Below are 24,574 nucleotides of genomic sequence, written 5' to 3' on the forward strand. Positions count from 1 at the left end.
TAAAAAAAAACCCAACTACCCAGAATATGTATTTGAACTTTGGTAATCAATGAAAAGAGCTATCCTTTTATATAGGATCTTTTAGGGAAGCTACTGTACTTTCAAACCCAAATGACAATAAATTTCTCCACCTAATTAGGACCCAAACAAGAAACTTAGCTAAGAGGAGAAAGATACAAATTGGCAAAATCTAAGAATTAGTCCTTCTAATGACTCTTCTAAGGAGGCCAGCCTTCTTGTTCTCCGTCTATTCCAGGTCCGATTTGTTTGAAGATAGAGCACTAAATTTGCAGGGGAGCAATTCCAAGAGCACTTGCTTATGAAGACCTTCCCACTGCTTTGGGGAGTTTGTTAATGTAAAGAATGGCACCCCTCCAACTCACCTTGAAGTCCAGAGGCTGAAGCTTGGCTCCATACACTGCCTCACTGATATCCTGGTAGGTCTCGTTGAAAGTGAGTGATTTTTCTCCAAAGAGGCGATTGGCTGCCACCAGTTCAGAGGATTTATTAGCCTTTCGATAAAGCCGGCAATTCAGCTTGGCAAAGAAGAAGTGGACCTGATCTGATGTTTTCTCTGAGATCGTATCAAACTTGAACACCTGAAGAAACCAAGCAGAAATGTTAAGAGACAGTGGAGAGTTCATTGAACATAGATTTAGAGCTGGAAGAGATCTCATCGTTTATCTAATCCAATGGTTCTTGGCTATTATTGTGCCACTGTGGCATTTTGGTGAAGCCAATGGATAATGTTTTTAATTTATAAAATAAAGTTATGTGATTAATAAGTATTAAATTCATAAAATAAATACATAAAAATACATGAAAGTACATGAAATAAAAATAAGATTATAAAGGATGCCAACTATACTGAAATATATTAAAAAAATTTTTTTTTAATTTTAAGTTCATGGAACTCAAGTTTAGATGCTCAGGTTTGGAACTCAAATCTTTTCAGCACCCCCGCTAGTTCAGCACATGATGTTCCACCAAGATCATACTGCTTCTCCTATAGTTGAATCTTTGTGTTAGGAAGACTTCTGACTCTTCCTTTAAAAATGAATATGGGTTCAAATCTGGCCTCAGACAACTTCCTAGCTGTGTAACCCTGGGCAAGTCACTTAGCACCACTGCCTAGCCCTTACTGCTCATCTGCCTTCAAACCAATTCTCAGATGGAAGGCATGGGTTTTTAAAAAAATAAATGGAAGATCTGAATCAATATGGTGGGACTATAGCCAAAGCCATTAATTATTCAAGCCTCGCTCATTCACATATTGCCTTTTCTTCCTTAATGACTCTTCCCAAATGAAATTATGTGCTTTGCTTCTGAAGTGGGAAGATACAGCCAACTCTTCTAACTTTTGTTATTTTGGATTCTAATGGGAAACAAGGGGCAACTCTCTTTTTACCAGTTATATATTGACCATCTGTCACTTGGGGCAACTGGATTTGAGGCACTGATTAACAGGTAGCTGGGCTAGAAAGCAAGAGGGAAGGTAGACACTTTTCCAGCTGGTCAAGACTAAAAAGACAGGAGGTTCATATACATACAACCAACACTGACTCAAATAAACTAGCTTTCAACCCCACATTGCTATGATCTTTATCTTCACCCTTAAACTGCTATGGCTTCCGGTCTTTCTTTTAATCCACTTTCTCCATCATAGATAAGCTACTTTGGTGGTTTTGTTTGTCTGTTTTGGTGGAAGGGATGGAGGAGTCTTTGTGTGATCTTCTTCATACTATTCTTGGATGGCCCAACCCAAAGCCTTGGCTCCAAGTTTTCATGTCGAAGGAGCCCTTTTCTAAGACATTCCACCAAGTTGCCTCTCCAAACCATGCCATGCCACACACACATAACCACATATACTCACAGACACCTCAAAAGCAAGCATATACAACCCAGGCTCACCCCTGCAGGAGAAAAGAGGCTTGTTTGGGAACCAGTATTTCAGGATTCTCCTTCCTCTTCCAGATATATCTATGATCTTGCTGAGTAGAATAGAGACACTGAACTTCATTAAAGACTTGGAACATTTTAAAGTCCAATAATAATTTAAGTGCTATTTATAGAGGGACATGGAGAAGGCAATGTGGCCCCTGGAATTTTCAAAGCTTCAATCTTTTTTGAAGTAAAGAGTTGAATCAGCTACTCCCAGAGGGCCCAAGTCTTCTCTATTTAGGTTCCCATGTTTGGTGAACATTCAAAATATAAATAAAGGTATGTACCAAGCCTTTATTCCCATCGTGCTCTGGGTACTAGATCCTCCCTTTCAGGAAAAGAAGTCCTCCTAAAAACTGCCAAAAGGGACTCAAGTTTAGGGATATGTTCAAAGAATGGATGAAGAAATTTTTTCAAGAGGAGGCATTCCCCATTTCTCAAATATATAGAGAACTGAGCCAGATTTATGAAAATAACAAGCCAAACCCCAGTTGATATAACGGTCAAAGGATATGAACAGGCAGTTTTCAAAAGAAGAAATCAAAGCTATCAATAGTCCCTTGAATGGATTGAGAGTCAGACCTAGAGACTGGAGGTCCTGGGTTCAAATCTGACCTCAGATACTTTTCTACCTGTGTGACCCTGGGCAAATCACTTAACCTCCATAGCCTAGCCCTTACTGCTCTGCTGCCTTAGAACCAATACACAGTATTAAGAGAAATGCCAATTAAAATAACTCAGGTACCACCTCACACCCATCAGATTAACTAACTCTGATAGAAAAAATGAGAAGCACTTGAGAGGTTTTGGAAAAATTGGGACAATGGTGCACTGTTGTGGAGTTGTGAACTGGTCCAACCATTCTGGAGAACAATTGCCCAAAAGGCTCTAAAACTATGCATACCCTTTGACCCAGCCATATCACTACTAGGTCTATATCCCAAAGTGATAAAATAAAAGAGGAAAGGACGTAAATGCACAAAGATACTTATAGCAGCTTTTTGTGGTGTCAAAGATCGAGAGGATGCCCATCAATTGGGGAATGGCTGAACAAGTCATCATATATGATTATGATGGAATACTATTGTGCCATGAGAAATGATGAGCAGGGTAGTTTCAGAAAAACTTGGAAAGACTTATGTGAACTGATACAGAATGAAGTGAGCAGAACCAGGAGAACATTGTACAACAATATTGTAAGAATGATCATCTATGGAAGATTTAGCTACTCTGACCAATTCATTGATCCAAGACAGTTCCAAAAATCCAATGATGAAAAATGTTTTCTAACTTCTAAAGAGAGAAATGATGGGCTTTGAGTGCATTCTAAAGCATATATTTTTCACTTTCTTTTTTTCTTACTTTTTTTTGCAACATAGCTAATATAGAAATATGTTTTGCACGACTTTACATGTATAATTGATATTATATTGCCTTTTCAATGGATGAGAGAGGGTCTAGAAGGTAGGAGGAAATTTGGAATTCAATATAAAAATATGAACATCATAAATAAATAAATAGATGAATTAATGAATATATAGATAAAAGAGGAGATGGTTCTGCCTTTTGTAGACTAAATAAGAAATATTTCTCTCCTCAATGTCTAACGCTACATTGTCTACTTAGTAGGCACTTAAAAATTCTTGTTGGATTTGATTAAATTTGTTTTGGTTCCCTAACTTTCTTCTGGGTGCAACTCTTGGGCCATCACCCAAGGCAAGTGTTCTTAACCTTGCTTGTATCATAGGTCCCCTTGCCAGTCTGGTAAAGCCTATAGACCACTGCTCAAAATAAGGTTTTTAAATACATAAAATGAAATCTATAGGTACCAACAAAACCAATTATACTGAAACACACTTATCAAAATATTACCCCCTCTCCTCCTCCCCAAAAAAGTTCACGGAACTCAGGTTAAGAACCTCTGACCTATAGGAAGCTTTTCTTCTTTTTTTAAAGTCTTCTCTTCTGTCTTATAATTCATATTTAGTAGATATTTATCTAAGATACTGAGCATCAGTTCTAAGAAGAGCAGTAAGGGCTATGCAATGGGGGTTAAGTGACTTGTTTAGGGTCACACAGCTAGGAATTATCCTGAACCCAGGACCTCCCATCTCTGGACCTGGCTCTCTATCCACTGAACCACTTAGCTGCCCCTAGAAGCCTTTCTTCTTGACCCCTTTCTCTATGAATGTTTCTTCTTCCTCAAATCTAGATATCTGTTTCCATGCTTTCCCCAACAATAGAATGAAAACTACTCAAAGTCAGAGATTATGATTTGTTGTTATTATTGTTTGATTTTGTCTTTCTACCCAGGACACCAAAGTCACAAAAAAGCATAAGGTGATAGGTATAGGGACAGAAGCAATGACTGAACCCAATGCTCTCACCACATCACCCTATCTCAGAGGAATCTCTTGACTTTCCTGAACTTCATGCATCCAGCTCTTCTCCACGATTTTAGTTCGAGAAGGGCAGTAGAAGAGAGCTGCCCCATTTTAAGAAACACTAGCTGACAAAACCAAAAAAATGGGGCCATTTGCTTCACAAAAGGGTTTCTTTTGCAAAAAGATCCACCATTTTGTTCCCTTCAGTAGAAGGCTTCCCTAGAGTGCTTAAAGTATGCAAGAACATTAAAGAAAGCCCCGGGGGGTGGGGGTGGGGGGAGCCACTGGTGATCATGGGCTCCTGGTCCAAGCCTGCAGTTCCAAGTGGAGCTTTTTGGTTACCTCCATGAGCTGCTTGAGTGTATTGTTGCAAGCACCCAGCTTGGTCATGGCGAAAGCCGTGGAGATACTGAGAGGTGACATGAAGATGTTGTCATTGTTGTCTTTGGAACCTGCCAGCTGCTTGTAGAACTCTGTGGCAAAGCGGGAGTTGGCCTCAGATAGTTCCCACACTCGTGGATTGGTCAACTCTGGGACTTTCTTGGGCTCTGAGCCCTCATCTTCTGATGGCTTCTTCTCTGGGTGTCGGTAAATGCACATGGGATTCACTGGAATGTCCCTGGGCTTGGCAGTGCAGATATCACCCACAGGGTTCCAGTGAGAGGCCACACAGCCCCAGAAGCCAATGAGAAGCAAGGAAAGAAGACACAGCTTCCTAAAAGGAGGCACAAAAGAAAGTCAAGCAAGCCAAAGAGACTCAATTTCATCCCATAAATATCCTCACTGACAACCTGTAATAGCTGCCTAGATGATAGGACTTCCTGCCTCTCCTTTATCCAACCCACTCATCTCTCTGCTACCTACATAACATTATTAATGATCTGCTTAGAGGTATTTTTCACCTCTCTACTAAAAACCCTTCAGTGATTTCCCATTGCCAGCTGAATGAACCCCAAAGTGATCCTGACATTCAAGGCTCTCCAGAGCACACCTCTGACTTTTCCAGCCTTGTCTCATCCTAATCTCTTCCTATGTACTCTTTGTTCTAACCAAAGCTTATTACTTTTAATCTCACTTCTCTTTCTTCCCTTTCCTAAATGCTTTTTCTCATTACTATCCCTTGTGCCTGGGATGGAATCTCCTCTCCTCCTCCAGCCCCAACTCTGTCTATTAAAGTCTGTCCCTCCCAAGCCCAAGATGCCTCCTCCTCTTCTTCCTACTATGAAGTCTTCCCCCACCAGCTTCCTCTGCCCAGTAAAAGTTTTTTTTTTCTTCCTCAGATTTTGTCTGGACTCATCCTTTATCACCCTGTGTGGTATCAGAGTTCCCTATTCACCTTTCTCCCACATTCATTTGCAAGCTTCTTATTTATTTATTTTTGTATTTTTTCTTTTTTTATCAATTACAGGTAATAACAAATTTCCACCTAAGTGTTCTGATGTATGATCTAAATTGTTTCTCCCCCTCCTTTCCTCCCAGATCTGGCCAGCAATTCAATCTGGTTCATACATGTATCATCACACAAAACATTTTTCCATATTATTCATTTTTGTAAGCCAATAATTTACCTTATAAAATCCAAACCCCCAAAGATATGCCCAAATAAACATGTGAAACATTCCATGCTTTCATCTGCATTCTGACTCCAGCAGTTCTTCCTCCAGATGTTGATAGTATTTTTTGTCCCAAGTCCATTGGAATCATCCTGGATCTTTGTGTTGTTGAGAGTATATTTAATCATTCCACAGTATTGTTGTTACTGTATACAATGTTTTCCTGGTTCTCATTTGCAAGCTTCTTGAGAATAAGGTCTACACTATAGCTTTTTGTATCCCCGTCACTACTTTTGTATCTCAGGCACCTAGCAAAGAGGAAGAAGGTATCCAGTATAAGGGAAGCAACCATTCTGCCTTCACTGCCCGAATCAGAGCATTTCTGAAGTTCTGACATTTCAGAAAGAACATGGATTCCCTGGAGAGTTATCCGGAAGTAGATGGCTCACCGGGTCCATTCATTTATTCAGTCAGCAAGTATTTATTCAACACTAGTTATTTGTTGGATATTCTGCAAGGAGCTTGGGACACAATGACAAAAACAAAACAATTTCTACTCCTAAGGAGCTTATATTCCATTAAGGAGAAAAAGCTTACGTACAGAAAAGCCAACAAAACATACGTATGATGTAATTTCGGACTAAGAATAAGCTTCCAGTGTCAAGTGACTGCAGAACTAAGTCTTGAAAGAACTTGAAATTCTATCAGGCAGAGGTGAAGGGGGCTCTGCCTTCAAGGCTCATATAAAGATGCGAAGGAAAAATAATAATAAATAGCATTTAAGTAGCACGGAAGGGTTATAAAAATGCTTCAAATATGTTATCTTGATTGATCTTCATAATGACCCAGTGAGGTAGGGTTATTATTATCCTCAATTTACAGATGAGGAAACTGAAGCTGAGCCAGGTTAAGTTACTCGCCCAGGATCATATGGCTAATAAGTAACTGAGGTGGTAAAATTCCGATCTTACTAACTACTAGTGCAACTAGGTGACACAGTGGATAGAGTGCAGAGTCGGGAAGACCTGAGTTCAAATGCAGCCTCAGGCACTTACTTTGCTATATGGTCTTGGGCAAGTCCCTTAATCCTGTTTGCCTAAATTTCCCCATCTGTAAATTGAGCTGGAGAAAGAAATGGCAGACCATTCCCGTATCTTTGCCATGAAAACCCCAAATGGGGTCATGAAGAGTTGATTGAATGACTTGCTAACTACAAGTCCTGAACTCTTATCTACTCCATCACCTAAAACTTAGTTTCTTTAGGCTGATGATTGGGAAGGGATACTCCCTTGCCTCATACAGAATAAGGCTAGAAAGGGAAGTTGAATCATGCCCTGAAGCTCTTTGAATTCCAGAAAGAGGATTTTGTGTAGTTGATCTGTGAAGTAATATTGGGATTTATTGAGTAGAAAGATGATTTAGTCCTGTGGCTTAAGAAAATCACTTTGGCAGCCAAAAAGACTAGCCCAGTGTCACATAGTTAGTTAGTAAGAGTCTGAGACTGGACTTGAACTCAGGAGGAGGAAATCTTTCTGACAGCAGGTCCGGCACTCTATCCTTTATCCACTAGTACCATATAAATGTTATTATGAGGGAGATAGAGTCGGTCTCATTCTTTGCTTCTCCAAACCCTAAAAGAGTTTGGAATATGGAATGGTGCAGGCATCAACCGCAGAGAGCTGCACAGACTTATATTTGACACTTAGCAAAAACAGCTTTATTGGGCATTCTTTGAACCTGAACTGAAGCTACATTAATTATTTGTCATTTCTATATGAAGGGTACCATGATGGTTATGCTAAGGTACGTAAAAGGTAACTTCTGAATAATCAATCACAGAATCAGAATGACAAAATCTCAGGCTTGAAAAGGACACCAGAGGTCAGGTATTGTAGTTTAAACTCTTGACCATTAACCCTTTCTACAATATCCCATGCAAGAGGTCATCCAGCCCCAACGATGGGGAACCCATGATTAGGAAGTATTTCCTTACATACATCACCAGAAATCTGTCCCTTCTACAAATCTCTCCTTGTTCTGTCCTCTGGGACCAAAAAGAACAAATTTAATCCTAGAATCCTAGACTTAGACATGAGAGCCTTTCAGGTCCTTGAACAGGGCTCTCAGGGCTCCCCTTTCTCCAAGCCCAGTTTCTTCAACTGATCCAAGATTATTTTATGGTAAGGATAATTTAGTATTAAGTATATTTCATCATGACTTATTAGCAAAAATGGCCACTCTTTTGCCTAATTTTGATGAACCAAAGTACCTCCTTTCTCATCCTTGCTAAATTAACATCCTTGTGGAAGATAAGAGAATTCAATCTTGCCTCACCAGGCAAACCAGATTTTTTTTTGTCTTTGGTGTACTGAATAAATTAGGGGGTGGCTCTTTCTTCTTTCTCAGGCCTCTCCCTTAAGCATTCTATTGATAAATATTTATGAAACTCCTATTATGTGGCGGGTACTATACCAAATGCTTGAGGATACAAAAATAAGCAAAAGATAGTCCCTGCCCTCAGATGAATAAGGCATCTTTTAAGGGTAAGAACTAGTCACCATTTTCTCATTTAGACAGAGATGATAGCTCTGATTCAAGCTCAGGTGTGTGCCAGTGGTTACAAGGGCACACAGGTAAGAGTATGGCTAGATTAAGAGAAACTAATCTCCACTGCTTGAATAACTACAAAAATTCAAGGGAGTGGGTCAGGGCAGCTTGGTGACTCAGTGGATAGAGAGCCAGACCTAGAATAGGAGGTCTTGGGTTCAAATCTGACCTCAGATACTTCCTAGCTGTGACCCTGGGCAAGTTACTTAACTCCTAGCCTAGCCCTTACTATTCTTCTGCCTTAAAACCAATACACAGTATTGATTCTAAAATGGAAGGTATGGGGCAGCTGGGTAGCTCAGTGGAGTGAGAGTCAGGCCTAGAGACAGGAGGTCCTAGGTTCAAACCCGGCCTCAGCCACTTCCCAGCTGTGTGACCCTGGGCAAGTCACTTGACCCCCATTGCCCACCCTTACCAATCTTCCACCTATGAGACAATACACCGAAGTACAAGGGTTTAAAAAAAAATAAAAAAACAAAAAATAAATAAAATGGAAGGTAATGCTTTAAAAAAAAACAAAACTCAAGGTACTTCCCCAATTGTTGGTTGAATAGCATCTTTCTGTCCAAAGGATAACGTATTATAGAAATAAAAAAATTTCAGAATTGAAAAGAAACTTAGTTTCTTAATGTCCTTCTCCCACACAACTATAAAATATCTCTTGGGTTCCTTCCAGCTCTGAGTCCTAGAACCAACCGCTACCAGAGCAGGAATCTCCTCCACCATGATTCCAACAACTGGTCTTCTAGCCTTCACTCAAAGAATCTCTAGTAATGGCAAACCCACTGGGTCCTGGGCAGCTCACTTTACTTTTTAATCATCAAGTCACCCCCAAGTCTTCTCTAGAATAAATATCCCCATTTCCTCCAACCAACCCTTCTATGATATGGTCCCTAGTTCCCTCACCATCTTGGTCATCTTCTACCAGACACTCTCCGGGTTGTCAGTACTTTGATAATTGATGGACTTGTGACTTCATCTATAGGAATACTCCTTCCAACACTTCAAACTCACCCATACCTCTTGCTCCTGCCCTCTACAGGACAGTCACCACCTGCCCAGCAATTCTCCTTTGTATCTCTTGATATCATGGGCATGTTAGTGAAGCTAGTTATTCCTCATTGTCATTACATGACCAGTGCACCTCCTTTTCCACTTTTGTTTCTCTGATAATAAATAGCCTTTTACACCACTCCTCTCATGAAATTCATGATGACTAATCTGCTGTAGCTTAACCATGCCCACCATGCCATGCCCCATTGCCCCTTGATTGGCCTTCAGTTTTTCATGGATGGTGCTATTCCTGACTTGTAGCCTTTGAGACCCCTGGAAGAATATTGATGTTAAAAAGACAAGCCTTTGTTTCTAGGAGACTTTGAGGGTTGTTAAAAAGCAATGCAGAATTTTTTAAAGTCAGAAGAGCAGCTTTCATCTTCTTCTCCACAGCAATTGTCCAAGATAGATGTGGGCAAGATTGCAAGGTTTTGTGTCGGCCAAAAATTCAGGCCATTGCAGCTAACTGATTTATGCAATAAAAGCAAGAATGTAGTCCCAGAGGATGTGAGGGAATGACTTGGCTTTTCTTCATTTAGTTTTTGTTTTTGTTCAACTTTATTCCCATTCCACTGGCAGCAAAATGGGTTTCATAGACCCAGCCTTCCCATAGCTCCTGAGGGGTGTATTTGGGGAGGAGTTTAGTTTTTTTATTGTTTATTTTTATGGGGGGTGGTGCTGATTTGGGCTCTGGGGACACGGGATCAACACAAAGAGTTAAGCGATTGTTGTTCAGTTCCTTTTCAGTCCTATCTGACTCTTTGTGACCCAATTTAGGATTTTCTTGGCAAAGATATTAGAGTGGTTGGCCATTTCCTTCTCCAGCTCATTTTATAGGTGAGGAAACTGAGGCACACTGGGGTAAGTGACTTACCCAGAGCCACACAGCTAGTAAGTATCTGAGGCCAGATTTGAACTCAGGTTTTATTGACTCCAAGTCTAGTGCTCTATCTACTGTGCCTGCTAGTTGCCCCTACTTAAATAATAGTTATAAGGAACTTCTAAGTGTCAATTAGATAGTGATTTATAATCCTGGATTTGAATCTGTATCAGAACAAGGCAATCAAAAGAATAGACTTTTTCTGAACCTGAGGATACTCTGGCTTTTATTGACTATTCCTAGTTCGACAGGCAGATCTAGGCAGTACAGTGGATAGAGTTCTGGCCCTGCAAGTCAGGAAGACTTATCTTCATTGAATCCAAATCTGGCCTCAGATACTTCCTGGCTAAGGCAAGTCACCACCTCCGATTGCCTCAGTTTCATCAGCTGCAAAATGGAGATAATAATAGCACCTCCTTCCATGGGTTGCTGTGAGGACCAAAGGAGATATTTATAAATCACTTAGCACCATGCCTGGCACATAAGAGGCACTTAAGTAAAATGCTTGTTCCCTTCCTTTCAGCAATAAGTACAATGGGATTTTGGAGGCTCTACCGTCAACTGTCACACATCCAAGCCAGTAGACAATTTTTGGTCCACAACATTTGGCTCAAAACAAATCAAAATGTAATTGGGAGGGGGCAGCTGGGTAGCTCAGTGGATTGAGAGCCAGGCCTAGAGACGGGAGGTCCTAGGTTCAAATCTGGCCTCAGACACTTCCCAGTTGTGTGACCCTGGGCAAGTCACTTGACCCCCATTGCACACCCTTACCACTCTTCTGCCTAGACAGTCTAGAGCATTAGACAGAAGGTAAAGGTTTAAAAAAAAAATGTAATTGGGAAATTCTTAAGAAAATTAATTAATTAAAAAATAGAAATATACACACACGGGTATTTTTAGCCAGTATGCTGCCCAGAGTGATCTCTACATACAGTTAATTTGGCACTCCAGTTCTATATCTTTCAAGTCAATGATGTGATTATAAAGATATGATAGAAAATCATTTGTGAAAGCCTGTCTAGTTTTTCCTCTTTCCTTCAAGAATGCCTCTAGTATGTATGTGGATTATCCAATAAAGGCTCTATACAGATGAGAAGGCTGGCATATAGTTGCTCTTCACTGCCATTTTTTTAACCCTTACCTTCTGTCTTAAAATTAATACTGTGTCTTGGTTTCAAGGCAGAAGAGTATTAAGGGCTAAGCAATGGGAGTTAAGGGACTTGCCTAGGGCCACAAAGCCAGGGAGAATCTGAGGCCAGATTTGAACCCAAGACCTCCAGTCTTTAGGCTGTTGCTCTATCCATGGAGCCACCTAGTTGTCCCAAGCTTTTATAATCAGAAAACCTAATTTTTTTTCTCCAGACAGGTGATCCTAACCCACCTTTCCCTTCCCAGTAGATCCTGTAAACTCAAATGAGCAGTCCACAAGGCAAAGAAGCTGTATCTTGGGGGAGTTCCATAAAAATGAGAGAAAGGCCATTCTAGATCCCCATTATCAGGAATATTTGCAATGGTACATGATTTCTCTGTCCTTGGAAGATGGAAAAGGCAAGAGGAAAGAACCAATAAAAGCCCATTAACTCTGTTTTCTTTTACAGAACAGACAGTGCGACATCTCTAAGGAGGAAATGACTCCTCCTTGGAACTCCAAGAGTTTAAAGATGGCGGTTCAGTAAACATTTATTAAGTGGGTGCCAGGCACTATACCAAGGGGGTGATCAAAATAAAGTAAAATACCATCCCTGCCTCCAAAGAGCTCATAGTCCAATGAGGGAGACAACATACAAATGACTGAACAAATAAGATCTAGACGGGGCTGAGTCTAGACTGATCTAGACTGAGGCTGAGACGGTTCTTGGAGGGAAGGCACTAGCATTGAAGGGAATTGGAAAAATTCCTCGTAGAAGTTGAAATTTCAACTGAGACTTGAAGGAAGGCAGCAAAGCCAGGAGGCAGAAATGAAAATGGAGAGAACTGTAGGCAGGAACAACAGCCAGAGAAAATGCCCAGACCAGGAAAGTCTTCTTACAAAAGGTAGATTTCACTGATTCTTTTTTAAAAATTTTATTTTGTTATTATTCCTTTATAGTAACTCTTACCTTTTGTCTTGGAATTGATACTAAATATTGGTTCAAAGGCAGAAGAGAAATAAGGGCTAGGCAATAGGGGTTAAATTTATGAATACTTATGTACTCGGGACTGACAGGGCAGCCAAAAAGCTAATGTAATCCAAGGCTAACTAGAGAGCTGACAGTGTGGCTGTACTTTGCTCTGATCAGACCACACAGACGTGTTTCATTCCGGAAATCCCATTTTAAGGAGAGTTCTGACAAACTGGAGAGGGTCCAGAAGAGGACAATCAGGATAAGAAAAGATCTCAAGATTATGCCACAGAAGGAACAGGATAAGAAAGGACTCATGGGAGGTGACAGATGGCTTCTAGGATTCCAAGAGCTGTGAAGTGGAAAGAGGAATGTTTGGTTTGGCCTGAAAAGCAGAATTACAACCAGAGGCAAATAAAATAATAATAACAATCAGGAACATTTATATAACACCTGAAGGTTTGCAAAGTACTTGATATGTTCCTGATGATAACCCAGAAAGGCAAATGCTATTATGATCTCCATTTTACAGGTAAAGAAACAGAGGCAGACAGAGATTTCGTGACTTGCTCAGGGTTGACAACTAGTGTCCAAGGATGGATTTTTGAACTCATTCCAAGTCTACTGTGCAAACTTACTGCCATAATTTAGGTTCATTGTTAGGAGAAACATCCTAATAATTAGAGTTACCTAAAAATGGAATGGTCAGTGGGGTCCCTCTCACTCAAGATCTTCGAGCAAACATGGCACAGTCGCTCTTCAGGAATACTGAGAGAAGGAATTCTTGTTGAGGGGTAGGTTGGACTAAATGACTTTTGAGGTCCCTTTCTGCTTTTTGAGATTCTTTGATTCTATCATAATAATGGTTCTCAAACTTCTGGGTCTTAAGACTCCTTTACATAAAAAAAAAAAAATGAAAAACCCTTACCAACTGCCTTAGTATCAATTCTAAGAGAGAAGAGTGGCAAGAGCTAGATAACTGGGGTTAAATGACTTGCCCAGGGTCTAAGACTAATCTTCTCTCAGTTCTGTTAATCAGTCTTCATTTAATACATTTATTAAAAAGTATCCTTTATGGTCTTAAAAATTTTATTATTAATTATTATTAAGGATTATTATTATTAAGGATTCCCAAAGAGCTTTTGTTTATGTAGGTTCTGTCTTTGGATACTTATCATATTAAATATTCAAATATCTTATTATCATTATAAAAATATACTTTGAAAACTGCTGTATTAAAGCATCCAGATCAAGATATTTAAGTTTACTGTGTACTGGGCAAGTCCCTTCTGGAATATTATTTCCAGGTCTAATAATAACCACAATAACTAGCATTTACGTAGCACTTTTTTTTTTTTGCAAAGTACCGAACAGAGATCATCTCATTTGATTCTCCCAACAATCCTATGAAGAAAGTATGCTATTATCGCCATTTTACAGATGAAGAAACTGAGGCTGAGGCAAACTAAATAACTGTCCAAGGTCACACAACTATTATGTGTCTGAGGCAGAGATTTGAACTCCTGATTCCAGGTCCCGTGCTCTAGCCACCGAACCACCCAACTGATCCAAGTAGTTAGAGCTAATCCATTTCAAGGACACGGACAAAGACAGCATACACACAGCAGGGTCTGGGAACCGTATTAAATGAAGACTGATTAACGGAATTGAGGGGGGGGGATTAGTCTAGAAAAAGAGTAGATTAAAAGAAGACATCCGAACAGTCTTTTTAAATATTTTATTTTTTTAGGAAAATTTTCCATGGTTACATGATTCTTGTTTTTACTTTCCCCTTCAAGAACAGTCTTCAAATAACTAAAATTCTTTCATGTAGAAGAGGGAAGGGAGTTGTTTTATGTTGCTCAAGGAATAGAACAAGACTAGAAATAATGAATGGAAATTCCAAAGGGTTATATCTTGATTTAAACCAGGGAATCATCACACTTTTCACCGATAGACTGTCTCATGGGGCAAAGTGTTCCCTGGTACTGGAGTTGTTTAAACAGAACCCGGACCATCATACCGTGACAAGTGCGATGGTGAGGATGCCTGGCCACCCTAGGAAACTGGACCAAACGACCCCTTTGTTTCGTGGTTCTGTGTGAAGGAATAATTACCCTGGCAGAAGTATGTGAATGTATTTGAGTGGACAGAGAAAGAAGATAGTCTATATGATAATATATAATATTAATATAGTCATCCTTCACTATATTGTGGTTCACTTATCCTGACTTCACTATTGTAGGTTTTAAAGAAAAAATCTATCATAGAGTTTTCACTATATTGTGGGATTTTGTTAAAATTATGTAGGTTTAAAAGGGTAGAAAGTGTTTAAGAGTATATGAAGTGTTTATAAGAGTGTGGGAAAGATTAATGAGTGTGGGAAAAGTTTATAGGAGAGTGGGAAGGATTTATAAAGCCTTAAAAGGGTTATAAATAATAAAATAAATATAACGCCGTTACTTTGCAAATTTTTACCTAACAAGGGCGTCTCTGGAATCTAACGCCCATGATAGGTGAGGGATCACTGTAAATAAAATTAATAATAATATAATATTATAATAACTAGCCCTCTATTCTTGGTCTAAAGCCAAAATCATCAAAAGCCAGGAGAGCACAGATCAGAGGTTGAACCACTTGCAAAACACATTCTGATGAAAATAGGCAGATCGAAGGGTGCTTCCAGTATATCTCCCGAGAGGTCTCCTGCCTTCCCGATTCAATCAATAAAATAAGTAGCAATTTGTTAAGGATTTATGTACAGAGTCAGTTCGATGGCTGAGAGGAGAGAGAGCCAAGACTGGGGTTGGGAAGGCCTGAGCTCAAATCCTTATCAGCTCTGCTGGAAAGTCACCCAACCTCTGTTTGCCTTAATTCATTGGAGAAGGAAATGACGAACTGCTCCAGTATCTCTGCCGGGAAATCTCCCTGGACAGTATGTTCCAAGGGGTCAGTCACAAAGAGTTGGATGTGACTGAAAACAACTGAACAAAATGGGCTCAGATATTGGAACTACAAATAAAAATGAGTCAGTCCATTCCCTTAAGAAGCTCACATTTTACTATAACTCAGAGGGCATAAATAAAATTAATATAAGGTTTATACAAAAGAAAAATACACAGTGATCGGGGTAGGAGAGAAGGGGACTAACAACTGGGCCAATTGGGAGGGGCCCCCAAGTCCTTCTATTTTGTGGGGAACCAGAATGTTTCTGGGTGAATCCTCTCTGCCATGATTTTATTTATTTATTTATTTTGCTGTTCAGAATGGGCTAGTCCTAGGATCTGGGATTTGGAACCTTTGAGGAGAGTCTAGAGTCTAGAATCTAGACCAAAATTATTTCACCCAGTCAATAGTTTTCCTGACCCAAGAAGATGCTTGAGCTCACACTTTCCTAATTCTCATAGCAAATGGGGTGCCTTTGATCTAATGGCATTCTGAGGCCAAGGGTTTGGAAAGGAGTCTCTGCTTGGAGGATTCGGTCTATACTGCCAGGAACAGTCTGTCTTTACTGCTCAAACCTTTACCCACCAGGGGAGGAAAAAAGGCATAAATCTTGATATCTTCTGAAAGGACGGAGCCCTCAACAAGCCAAGAAGCAGGACATGTCAGGAGCATTTTTTTTTTAATTTTTTAAACCCTTAACTTCTGTGTATTGACCTATAGGTGGAAGATTGGTAAGGGTAGGCAATGGGGATCAAGTGACTTGCCCAGGGTCACACAGCTGGGAAGTGTCTGAGGCCAGATTTGAACCTAGGACCTCCTGTCTAGGAGCATTTTTTTTTTAAATAAATTGAGCATTGACTCTGTTCTTCAATGGTAAGGGCATCCGGGTGGCAGAGTAGATAGAGTGTCCGGCTTGGAGTTAGAAAGCTTCACTTTCCTGAGTTCAAATCTGGCCTCAGACACTTACTAGCTGAGTGACCCTGGCTGGGAATTCATTTAACTTTGCCTCAATTTCCTTATCTGTCAAAGGGGCTGGAAAAGGAGATGGCAAACCACTCCAGTATCTTTGCCAAGAAAACCCCAATGGGGTCATAAAGGGTCAGAAACAACTGAAAACAACAAAACTAGATGGATCCCAAACTAAATCTACAAGGGACACTCCTGGGAAGAAAATATAACTACAGCTAGAAGAGAAGGAATGCAGAATGGGGTAAGCACAACAAATCTTCCACCCCTATTTCATCTGCCCAACTCTCCTCCCCGCCAGAGCAAAAAGTTAAAAGAAAAATGGATTTCCTAGTTTCAGATTCTAGAAAAGAAATTTTACTCATAAGCCCATGAACTCCTTAGGGTCTGTCTTTTGCCTCTTTTTGTACCCCAGTGCTTAGTACAGTGCCTGGCACACAGTAGGGCTTAATAAGTGTTGGTTGGTCGATTGATGACTTGGGGAGCCTCAGGAATGAAAATTCTCATGATACAAACCCTTCAGTTGTAGTATTGGTATGTAGCTTTCAAGGAGCCTGAACAGGCAGAAAAAGAGGGGACATCTAAGGAAACAGAAACTCTCCAGTGTAAAAGGCAGTTAACTTATAACACCAGGGAGCTTAGGTTTTTAACATAACCATGAACTAGATACAGAACAGGATAGAAGCAGAAGTGATCAAAGAATGGCATAGCTAAAGCCTGGAAATGTTTTGAGGAATCAGAAAAGTGCTAAGGGAGGACCCCCCCCCCCAAACCTTAAGAAGACAGATGTAAAGTTCTGTAGGTTTTGTTTTGCTTTATAAAACCCTTGCCTTCTGTTTTAGAATCAATACTGTGTATTGGTTCCAAAGAAGAAGAGTTGGGTAAGGGCTGGGCAATGGGAATGAAGTGACTTGCCCAGGGTCACATAGCTAGGAAATGTCTGAGGCCAGATTTGAACCTAGGACTTCCCATCTCTAGATCTGACTATCCACTGTACTACCTACCTGCCCCTCTGTAGGATTTTTAGAAAATACACAAGTCCAGGATGGAGCATACATGGCTAAACTAGGGTGCAAGGGAAGAGAACCTAGGGATTTTAGAAGATTGCAAGCTCAAGATGAGCCAACTAGGTTTCCTTACTGTTGAGAAAGGCTGACATCTTAAATTGCATTAACAGAATCTAGTACCCAGATTCCACAATCTCCTACTTTTCAGCTTCCTTTTGTACATTGTCTCCCCCAATTAGAGATTAAGCTCCTTGAGGGCAGGGACTTTCTGTCTTTTTCTTATTTGAACCTCCAGGACTTAACCCAGTGCTTGACACATTTTAGTTGCTCAGTCCTTTCAGTCATGTCTGACTCTCCTTGACTCCATTTGGGAATTTTCTTGGCAAAGATACTGGAGTTGTTTGTGATTTTCTTTTGTAGCTCATTTTGTAGATTAGGAAACTGAGGAAAACCAGATAGGTCATACAGCTATTAAGTGTCTAAGGCTAGATTTGAACTCAGGAAGATGAGACTTCTGGATTCCAAGCCCACTATGCCACCTAGCTGACCTGACCTGACACATAGTAGGTCCTTCATAAATGTTGAAATAAATTGTAGAGTGTGCTTAGAGATTAGTGATTAGATAGTGATTAGAGAGCCTCTGAGCCAGGAAGACCTGACATATACCAGCTGGGTGATCCTGGGCAATTGGAAACTTCGCGATGCCCCAGGACTGTCGTGAATCTGCCTTGGTGAAGAGAATTTCCTCTTCAGGAGTTCCTTACATTAATGAAACCACAGATGGAGGGGGGAAGCATCTAGATCTGCTGGTCTTGGTAGTGTAGCCTGGGAGACTAAACCTTGAAGACCTCTTGAGCTCTTGGGTTCTGGGCTATATAATGGGCTCTGCCAATCTTGCGTTCCCACTAAATTTGGCATGAATGGGGTGATCTCTTGGGGGATGAGAGGAGGGATCAAGTTGCATAAGGAAGAACAATTTGACCCAGGTCAAAGTTCCCATACAGATAATAGTGCAATCAGCCTAGGAGTTCCACTTTTGGCCAGGGTGAAGTTGGAAGAACTAGTTTTTTAAAAAAAGGCTCACTATCCTCAAGTCAATAAGCATTTATAACATTCCTACCTTCTGCCAAACACTGAGCTATATACTGGGCCCTCAAGGCATTTAGGCCAGTAAACTGGAAATGCATTCCATTCAGGGTGCCATATTTTAAGGGAGATATGGACAAACTATGAAGCGTGTTCATTGGAAGGGGACCTGAATGGTAAGGAATGTAGAAACTTTGTCATATAAACTTTGAACCATTAAAGAAAACTGGAATCTTTAGTCTTGAGAAAGCCTTCGAGAGGGAAAAGAGGATGAGGATTCATTTCCTTCAATTACTAGAAAGATTTTCATGTGAAAGAAGGACTAGAACTTGTTCTGCTTGGTTCCAGAGAGCAAGAAGAGGAGCAAAAGTAGAAGTTAAAAAGTGACATTGTTCTGCTCAATTGGAGCTGCCCCCAAAAACAGAATCCCATGTTTTGTGAGTTCTCTCATCAGAGAAGGGTCCAAGCTCATGGTCAGTGATGCTGTAGGTAAGAGGGAGATTGTTCAAGATGATCTCTAAGGTCCCTCATAACTCTAATATCTCTTGATTCTTTCTCCTTTCTATTTGCTCTTGATCCCAGCACAGCTAGGATGGGAAAGGTGGGAAAGTGGAAATTTAAAGTCAAATGGTACACCCAGAATAAATCACAAAAGTCAAGCTTCCCTCTACCAATCCAGGGTGCCAGGCTGGACCAGCAGAGGCCTGGCTCTGTTGGCCTCACACTTCCTTTTCTCTAAATAGCCTTTTTACAACTCTTTAACCCAGCAGCATCTTCCTCCTTTGTTGCTGGTTCTGCAGCCCAAGATTCAGCCATCTCAGATGAGAAACAGAAAACTTGTCAGCCTGTTGAATCACATCTGAAAAGGACTCTCAGACCACCTTGAGTACTTGTGAGCAGGGCCTTTTGGGCTCTTAATAATAATAAAAACATCTAACATTTGCATAATGCTTTAAGCATTCCACATACTTTATTTCATTTAATAATGTACCAACCAGCCGCTCCTTTGGACCATTTTAACTTATTAAAGTATTAAACTTTGGACCATTCTAACTTCTTAAAGTTAAAGTATTAAACTGGAGTCTCCCCCCCACCCAACAACTATCTGTCTGCTTACTCGGGGCTACCAACTTCCCAGGGACCCCGAAAAAGCCCCACACAGAGGCCTTCAGCGCAGAGCACTGATCACCGGATTGCCAAATGATCTTGGAAAACTGAAGAAGAAAACACAGGAAAATTGAGAGAGAAAAGAAAATGGCCTTCCTTGCTGTCATCAGAGAGTGGAACAAAGTCAGAATCACAGGACAGGTAGTCTCACTGATGGTGTTCTAGCTTGAGGAATCAATGCTACTGGCTCTGACTCCAGCTCGTTGTACGACGTACAGAGGCCAAGACGTTCTGTACCTCAGTTTCTCTACCTAGAATACTATAATAACTTCTCATTTCTTGCCTCAAAAAGGTCTTGGTAGGACACACCACTGTGGAATCTGTCTAAACAGAAATCTCCGGGACCACTATAATCCAAGAGGTATTTTCTTAGCAGTGGTGCCATATATGTGAAAATGCACTGAAGTCTTTGGAAGGAAGACTCGTTGAAAATTCAGGCCACCGATTTATCCTACCTCCAAAGTGCCCCAGCCTCCCCTGCCTTGGAACCCCTCCAGAGGGTAGGGAGTCTACAGAAGGCATGCAAACATTATACAAAGCATCCAACCTTTCAGAAGTGGATACAAGATATTCATCTTGATTCTAGTACAGTACGCTCTCCAATAATTAGAGATTCCTTTGGGTTGGCAATTTTAATGAGAAGAGTACTCTGATTGGGGTCTTCAGATTGGAGATTTTGTAGAAAGGGCACCACAAAAGAAGGCAGGACTGGTATGGAATTCTGGAGGGCCAAAGGGCCATCCAAATGCTCTGAGAGTCTCCAAACAAGCAGAGAAGGAAAAAGCATCAGGAACTGGGAGAAGGTAGGGTGCTGGGCCTGGAGTCATGGAGACTCTCATTTTCCCCGAGTTCGAATCTGGCCTCAGACACTAACTAGCTATGTGAGTCTGGGCAAGTGCCTTAATTCTAATTTGCCTTAGTTTTTTCATCTGTAAAATGAGCCTGAGAAGGAAACGGCAAACTATTCCATTATTTTTGCCAAGAAAAAAGCTGGACGTGACTGAACGACTAAACAACCATAAAACCAAAGAGGACAGAAGAGGAAGTAAATTGGAATAAATCTTGCCAGATTTGCACCTTCTCAAACAGAATATTCTAGTGGTAGTGATTTCCTCCATGAAAATGATCTCTAGACCCTTCTGAAGGACTTATGACAAAGAATGCTATCCACCTCCAGAGAAGGAACTGTTGGAATTGGAATGCAGATGAAAGCATGTAATTTATCACTTGTTTATTTGGGGGTTTGGTTTTATAAGATTATTCACTTATAAAACTGAATAATATGGAAATAGGTTTTGTGATAATACATGTAAAACCCAGATTGAATTGCTTGCCAGCTCCAGGAAAGAGGAAGGGAGATAATTTGGATCCTATAACTTCAGAAAACATTATATGGAAATTTGTTATTACATGTAATTGGTAAAAAAAAAATTAAATTAAAAAAGAAAGAAAATAACCTCTATGCTATCCCTTAGTTATAAATGAGGGGCCTTTGGGATCTCTTCCAGGTCTACATCTATGATCCTATTGTATCTATTTAGGAATTCTATGAAAAGGCTTTAAATTTTTTTTTTTTATTTTTCCAAGATAAGGTTTTTTTAGGATCCTACCTTCTAAAAAGGCCTTTGGTATATATAAAATGAGTCGATCCCTTGATCCTAGCAAAGTGGGCCTCTCTTGAGGCCTGTTGTTCAGAAGTCAGAATATTCCCCTGAGAAATGTTCAGAGATTCCTCTTACCTTCCTCCACCATCTCCAGATCCTTTTCCAGGAAAAAGCATTGCGCCTAACATCCTCTTCGGACCTGAGAAAATGGAGACTGATGTATTCTTGGGCATGGATTTATTCCCTTTACATAGGCTGACATTCCCTGACGTTGGGGGTGGCCCATAGAGCCAGGTCAAAGGTTGATGACCAACCCTTAAGGGTTAAGCAAAGAATAAAGCTGAACAGTTGTTTAATCAGTAGAGAAGTTTTAAAGTTCATTTGGGCCTAGAGAAAGTCGGAGCCATCTCTGCCCAAAAACACTTTCTTTTTCATCTTTTGTTGAGAATAAAAAGATAGTTTAGAAATTAAAAAAAAAAAAAGAGTAAAAAACCACATTTCTGAGTAGAACTTGTGTTAGAGGTCTTTGCTTTTCCCTGGTTAAATAGCTCATATGTTGAAAAAAAGGTCGTAAATAACTTGGCCAGATTGCATCATTAGGTGCGTTCCTTCCTCTCATCCATCACTTCTCATTTCAGTTCTCCTTCTTTCATTGCCTTGTGGGGGGTGGAGGATGGGAAGGAGAAAGTCCACCAAGACCAAAAGGCATGAGATGCCAGGAAATTGTCCTGAGATGGGAGCTTCAATCTGGGCTGAAGTAAACAGATTTGCCCAGGAGTCAAGGAGTGATGCAAAAACACAGGCAGATGGGATAGGTGGGGTGTACATAGTGGGTATAACCTGTGCTCAAACTCGTGGGATTTAGTGGATGAAGATAGAAAGGAAATTAATTCCCTTTCTTCCCAGAGTATATGGCAAGTATGTTTCTGGGAACAGAAATGGAAGGGGGACTTGACAAAATTCAGCTTTAAAGCCTAGAATAGAAGCTTAGTTTTCCCTTTTTCCTTTAAAAAAAAAGCAAAGCAAATTCACTTAGTAGTTTTATTATTACTGTTTGATATCAAGCAGGGTAAAAATGAATGGAACGTGTTCTCTATGTCTGAATGTCCTTTCTCTCTCATATCCATTTAAAAGTTTCCCTATTTCTTAAAAAAAATTAATAATAACTTGTTATCAATACATTACATTATTCTTGAAATGGAAGCCCCTCTTGTGACAATGGAAACCAATGAAGCAACAAATATCCGGTACAGAAACTTTGTCTGACAAGGTATACAACATTTTGCCCTGGGATCCTCTTACTTTCCTGCTGGGATAAGGTGGCAAATTTTGTCCCTTGCAGAGGACTTAACTAGTTTTTCCCATTCTCAGGGTTCAGCAGTTTGTTGGTGATCTCTTCATTTTTGTAGTCATTGGATATATTGTTCTCTTGGGTCTTTTTATTTTGTTTTGCATCATTAGTTCATACAAATCTTCTCAAGTTATGGATTTCTCATGCTTGTCATTTCTCACTATGCAATAATATCCCATCTACTTGTGCTCCAAGACCCAGCTTAAATATTATCTCCTCCAAGAAACTTATTTCTGATCTCCATACCCTAAAGAAAGTTTTTTCTTCTTGGCCCTCTTACAGTCTTTTGAAAAACTCTCATGTATTTATCAAATTCTATTTTATATCCTTATTATGGACATCTATCTTTTCTACTAAATAGAACTCTCTGAGGGCAGGGAATAAAGTATTATTTATTTCTGTATTTCACTATGTGTCCAGAACAGTGCATTGCATATAGCAAACTCTTATATAATATTTGCTGGATTTTCTCATTATTCAATATTTATTTTTTTAACATTTATTAATATTTGTTTTTAACATGGTTATATGATTCATGCTCCTACTTTCCCCTTCACCCCCCGCATTCCCCCCATGCCAACACCCATTTTCACTGGTTTTATCATGTGTCCTTGATCAAGACCTATTTCCAAATTGTTGATAGTTGCATTGGTGTGGTGGTTTCGAGTCCACATCCCCAATCATGTCCACCCCGACCCATGCGTTCAAGCAGTTGTTTTTCTTATATGTTTCCTCTCCTGCAGTCCGTCCTCTGAATGTGGGTAGCATCTTTACCATAAATCCCTCAGAGCTGTCTTGTGTCATTGCTTTCTGCTGGTACAGAAGTCTATTACATTCGATTTTACCACAGTGTATCAGTCTCTGTGTACAATGTTCTTCTGGCTCTACTTCTTTTGCTCTGCATCAGTTCCTGGAGGTCTTTCCAGTTCACATGGAATTCCTCCAGTTTATTATTCCTTTGAGCACAATAGTATTCCATCACCAGCATATACCACAGTTTGTTCAGCCATTCCCCAATTGAAGGGCATCCCCTCCTTTTCCAGTTTTTTGCCACCACAAAAAGCACCGCTATAAATATTTTCATACAAGTCTGTTTATTTATGATCTCTTTGGGGTACAAACCCAACAATGGTATGGCTGGATCAAAGGGCAGGCATTCTTTTATAGCCCTTTGAGCATGATTCCAAATTGCCATCCAGAATGGTTGGATCAGTTCACAACTCCACCAGCAATGCATTAATGTCCCAATTTTGCCACATCCCCTCCAGCATTCATTACTCTCCCCTTCTTTCATTTTAGCCAATCTGCTAGGTGTGAGGTGATACCTCAGAGTTGTTTTGATTTGCATTTCTCTAATTATTAGAGATTTAGAACACTTTCTCATGTGCTTATTGATACTTTTGATTTCTTTACCTGAGAATTGCCTATTCATGTCTCTTGCCCATTTATCAATTGGGGAATGGCTTGATTTTTTATAAATTGATTTAGCTCCTTGTATATTTGAGTAATTAGACCCATCAGAGTTTTTTTGTTATAAAGATTTTTTCCCAATTTGTTGTTTCCCTTCTAATTTTGACTACATTGTTTTTGTTTGCACAAAAGCTTTTTAGTTTAATATAATCAAAACCTATTTAATTTACATTTTGTAATTTTCTCTAACTCTTGTTTGGTTTTAAAATCTTTCTTTTTCCAGAGATCTGACAAGTATACTATTCTGTGTTCACTTAACTTATTTATAGTTTCCCTCTTTATATTCAGGTCATTCACCCATTCTGAATTTATCTTGGTGTAGGGTGTGAGATGTTGATCTAAACCTAATCTCTCCCATATTGTTTTCCAAATTTCCCAGCAGTTTTTGTCAAATAGTGGATTCATGTCCCAAAAGTCAGTCTCTTTGGGTTTATTGTACACTGTCTTGCTGACGTCA

At 40.0% G+C, this 24,574-nt stretch overlaps 1 protein-coding gene across 2 annotated transcripts in view; it reads right to left on the reverse strand.

Annotated features, from left to right (window-relative positions):
* Window positions 1-21,524, reverse strand: part of SERPINC1 (serpin family C member 1) — a 31,991-nt gene extending 10,467 nt beyond the window's left edge. The window contains exons 1-3 of one of the 2 annotated variants that reach the window (XM_044676399.1): window positions 21,432-21,524; window positions 4,668-5,040; window positions 384-599 (exon numbers count right to left, since the gene is read on the reverse strand). In XM_044676399.1, coding sequence (XP_044532334.1) covers window positions 384-599; window positions 4,668-5,040; window positions 21,432-21,484 — 642 coding nt within the window. In that variant the 5' untranslated portion in view covers window positions 21,485-21,524. Of the gene's footprint in view, window positions 1-383; window positions 600-4,667; window positions 5,917-21,431 lie in introns of those variants that run through there. The other variant, XM_044676400.1, reaches the window with a different exon arrangement.
* Window positions 21,525-24,574: the final 3,050 nt, after the last annotated feature.

This window comes from Gracilinanus agilis, chromosome 4 (assembly GCF_016433145.1).
Source record: "Gracilinanus agilis isolate LMUSP501 chromosome 4, AgileGrace, whole genome shotgun sequence".
NCBI lineage: Eukaryota > Metazoa > Chordata > Mammalia > Didelphimorphia > Didelphidae > Gracilinanus > Gracilinanus agilis.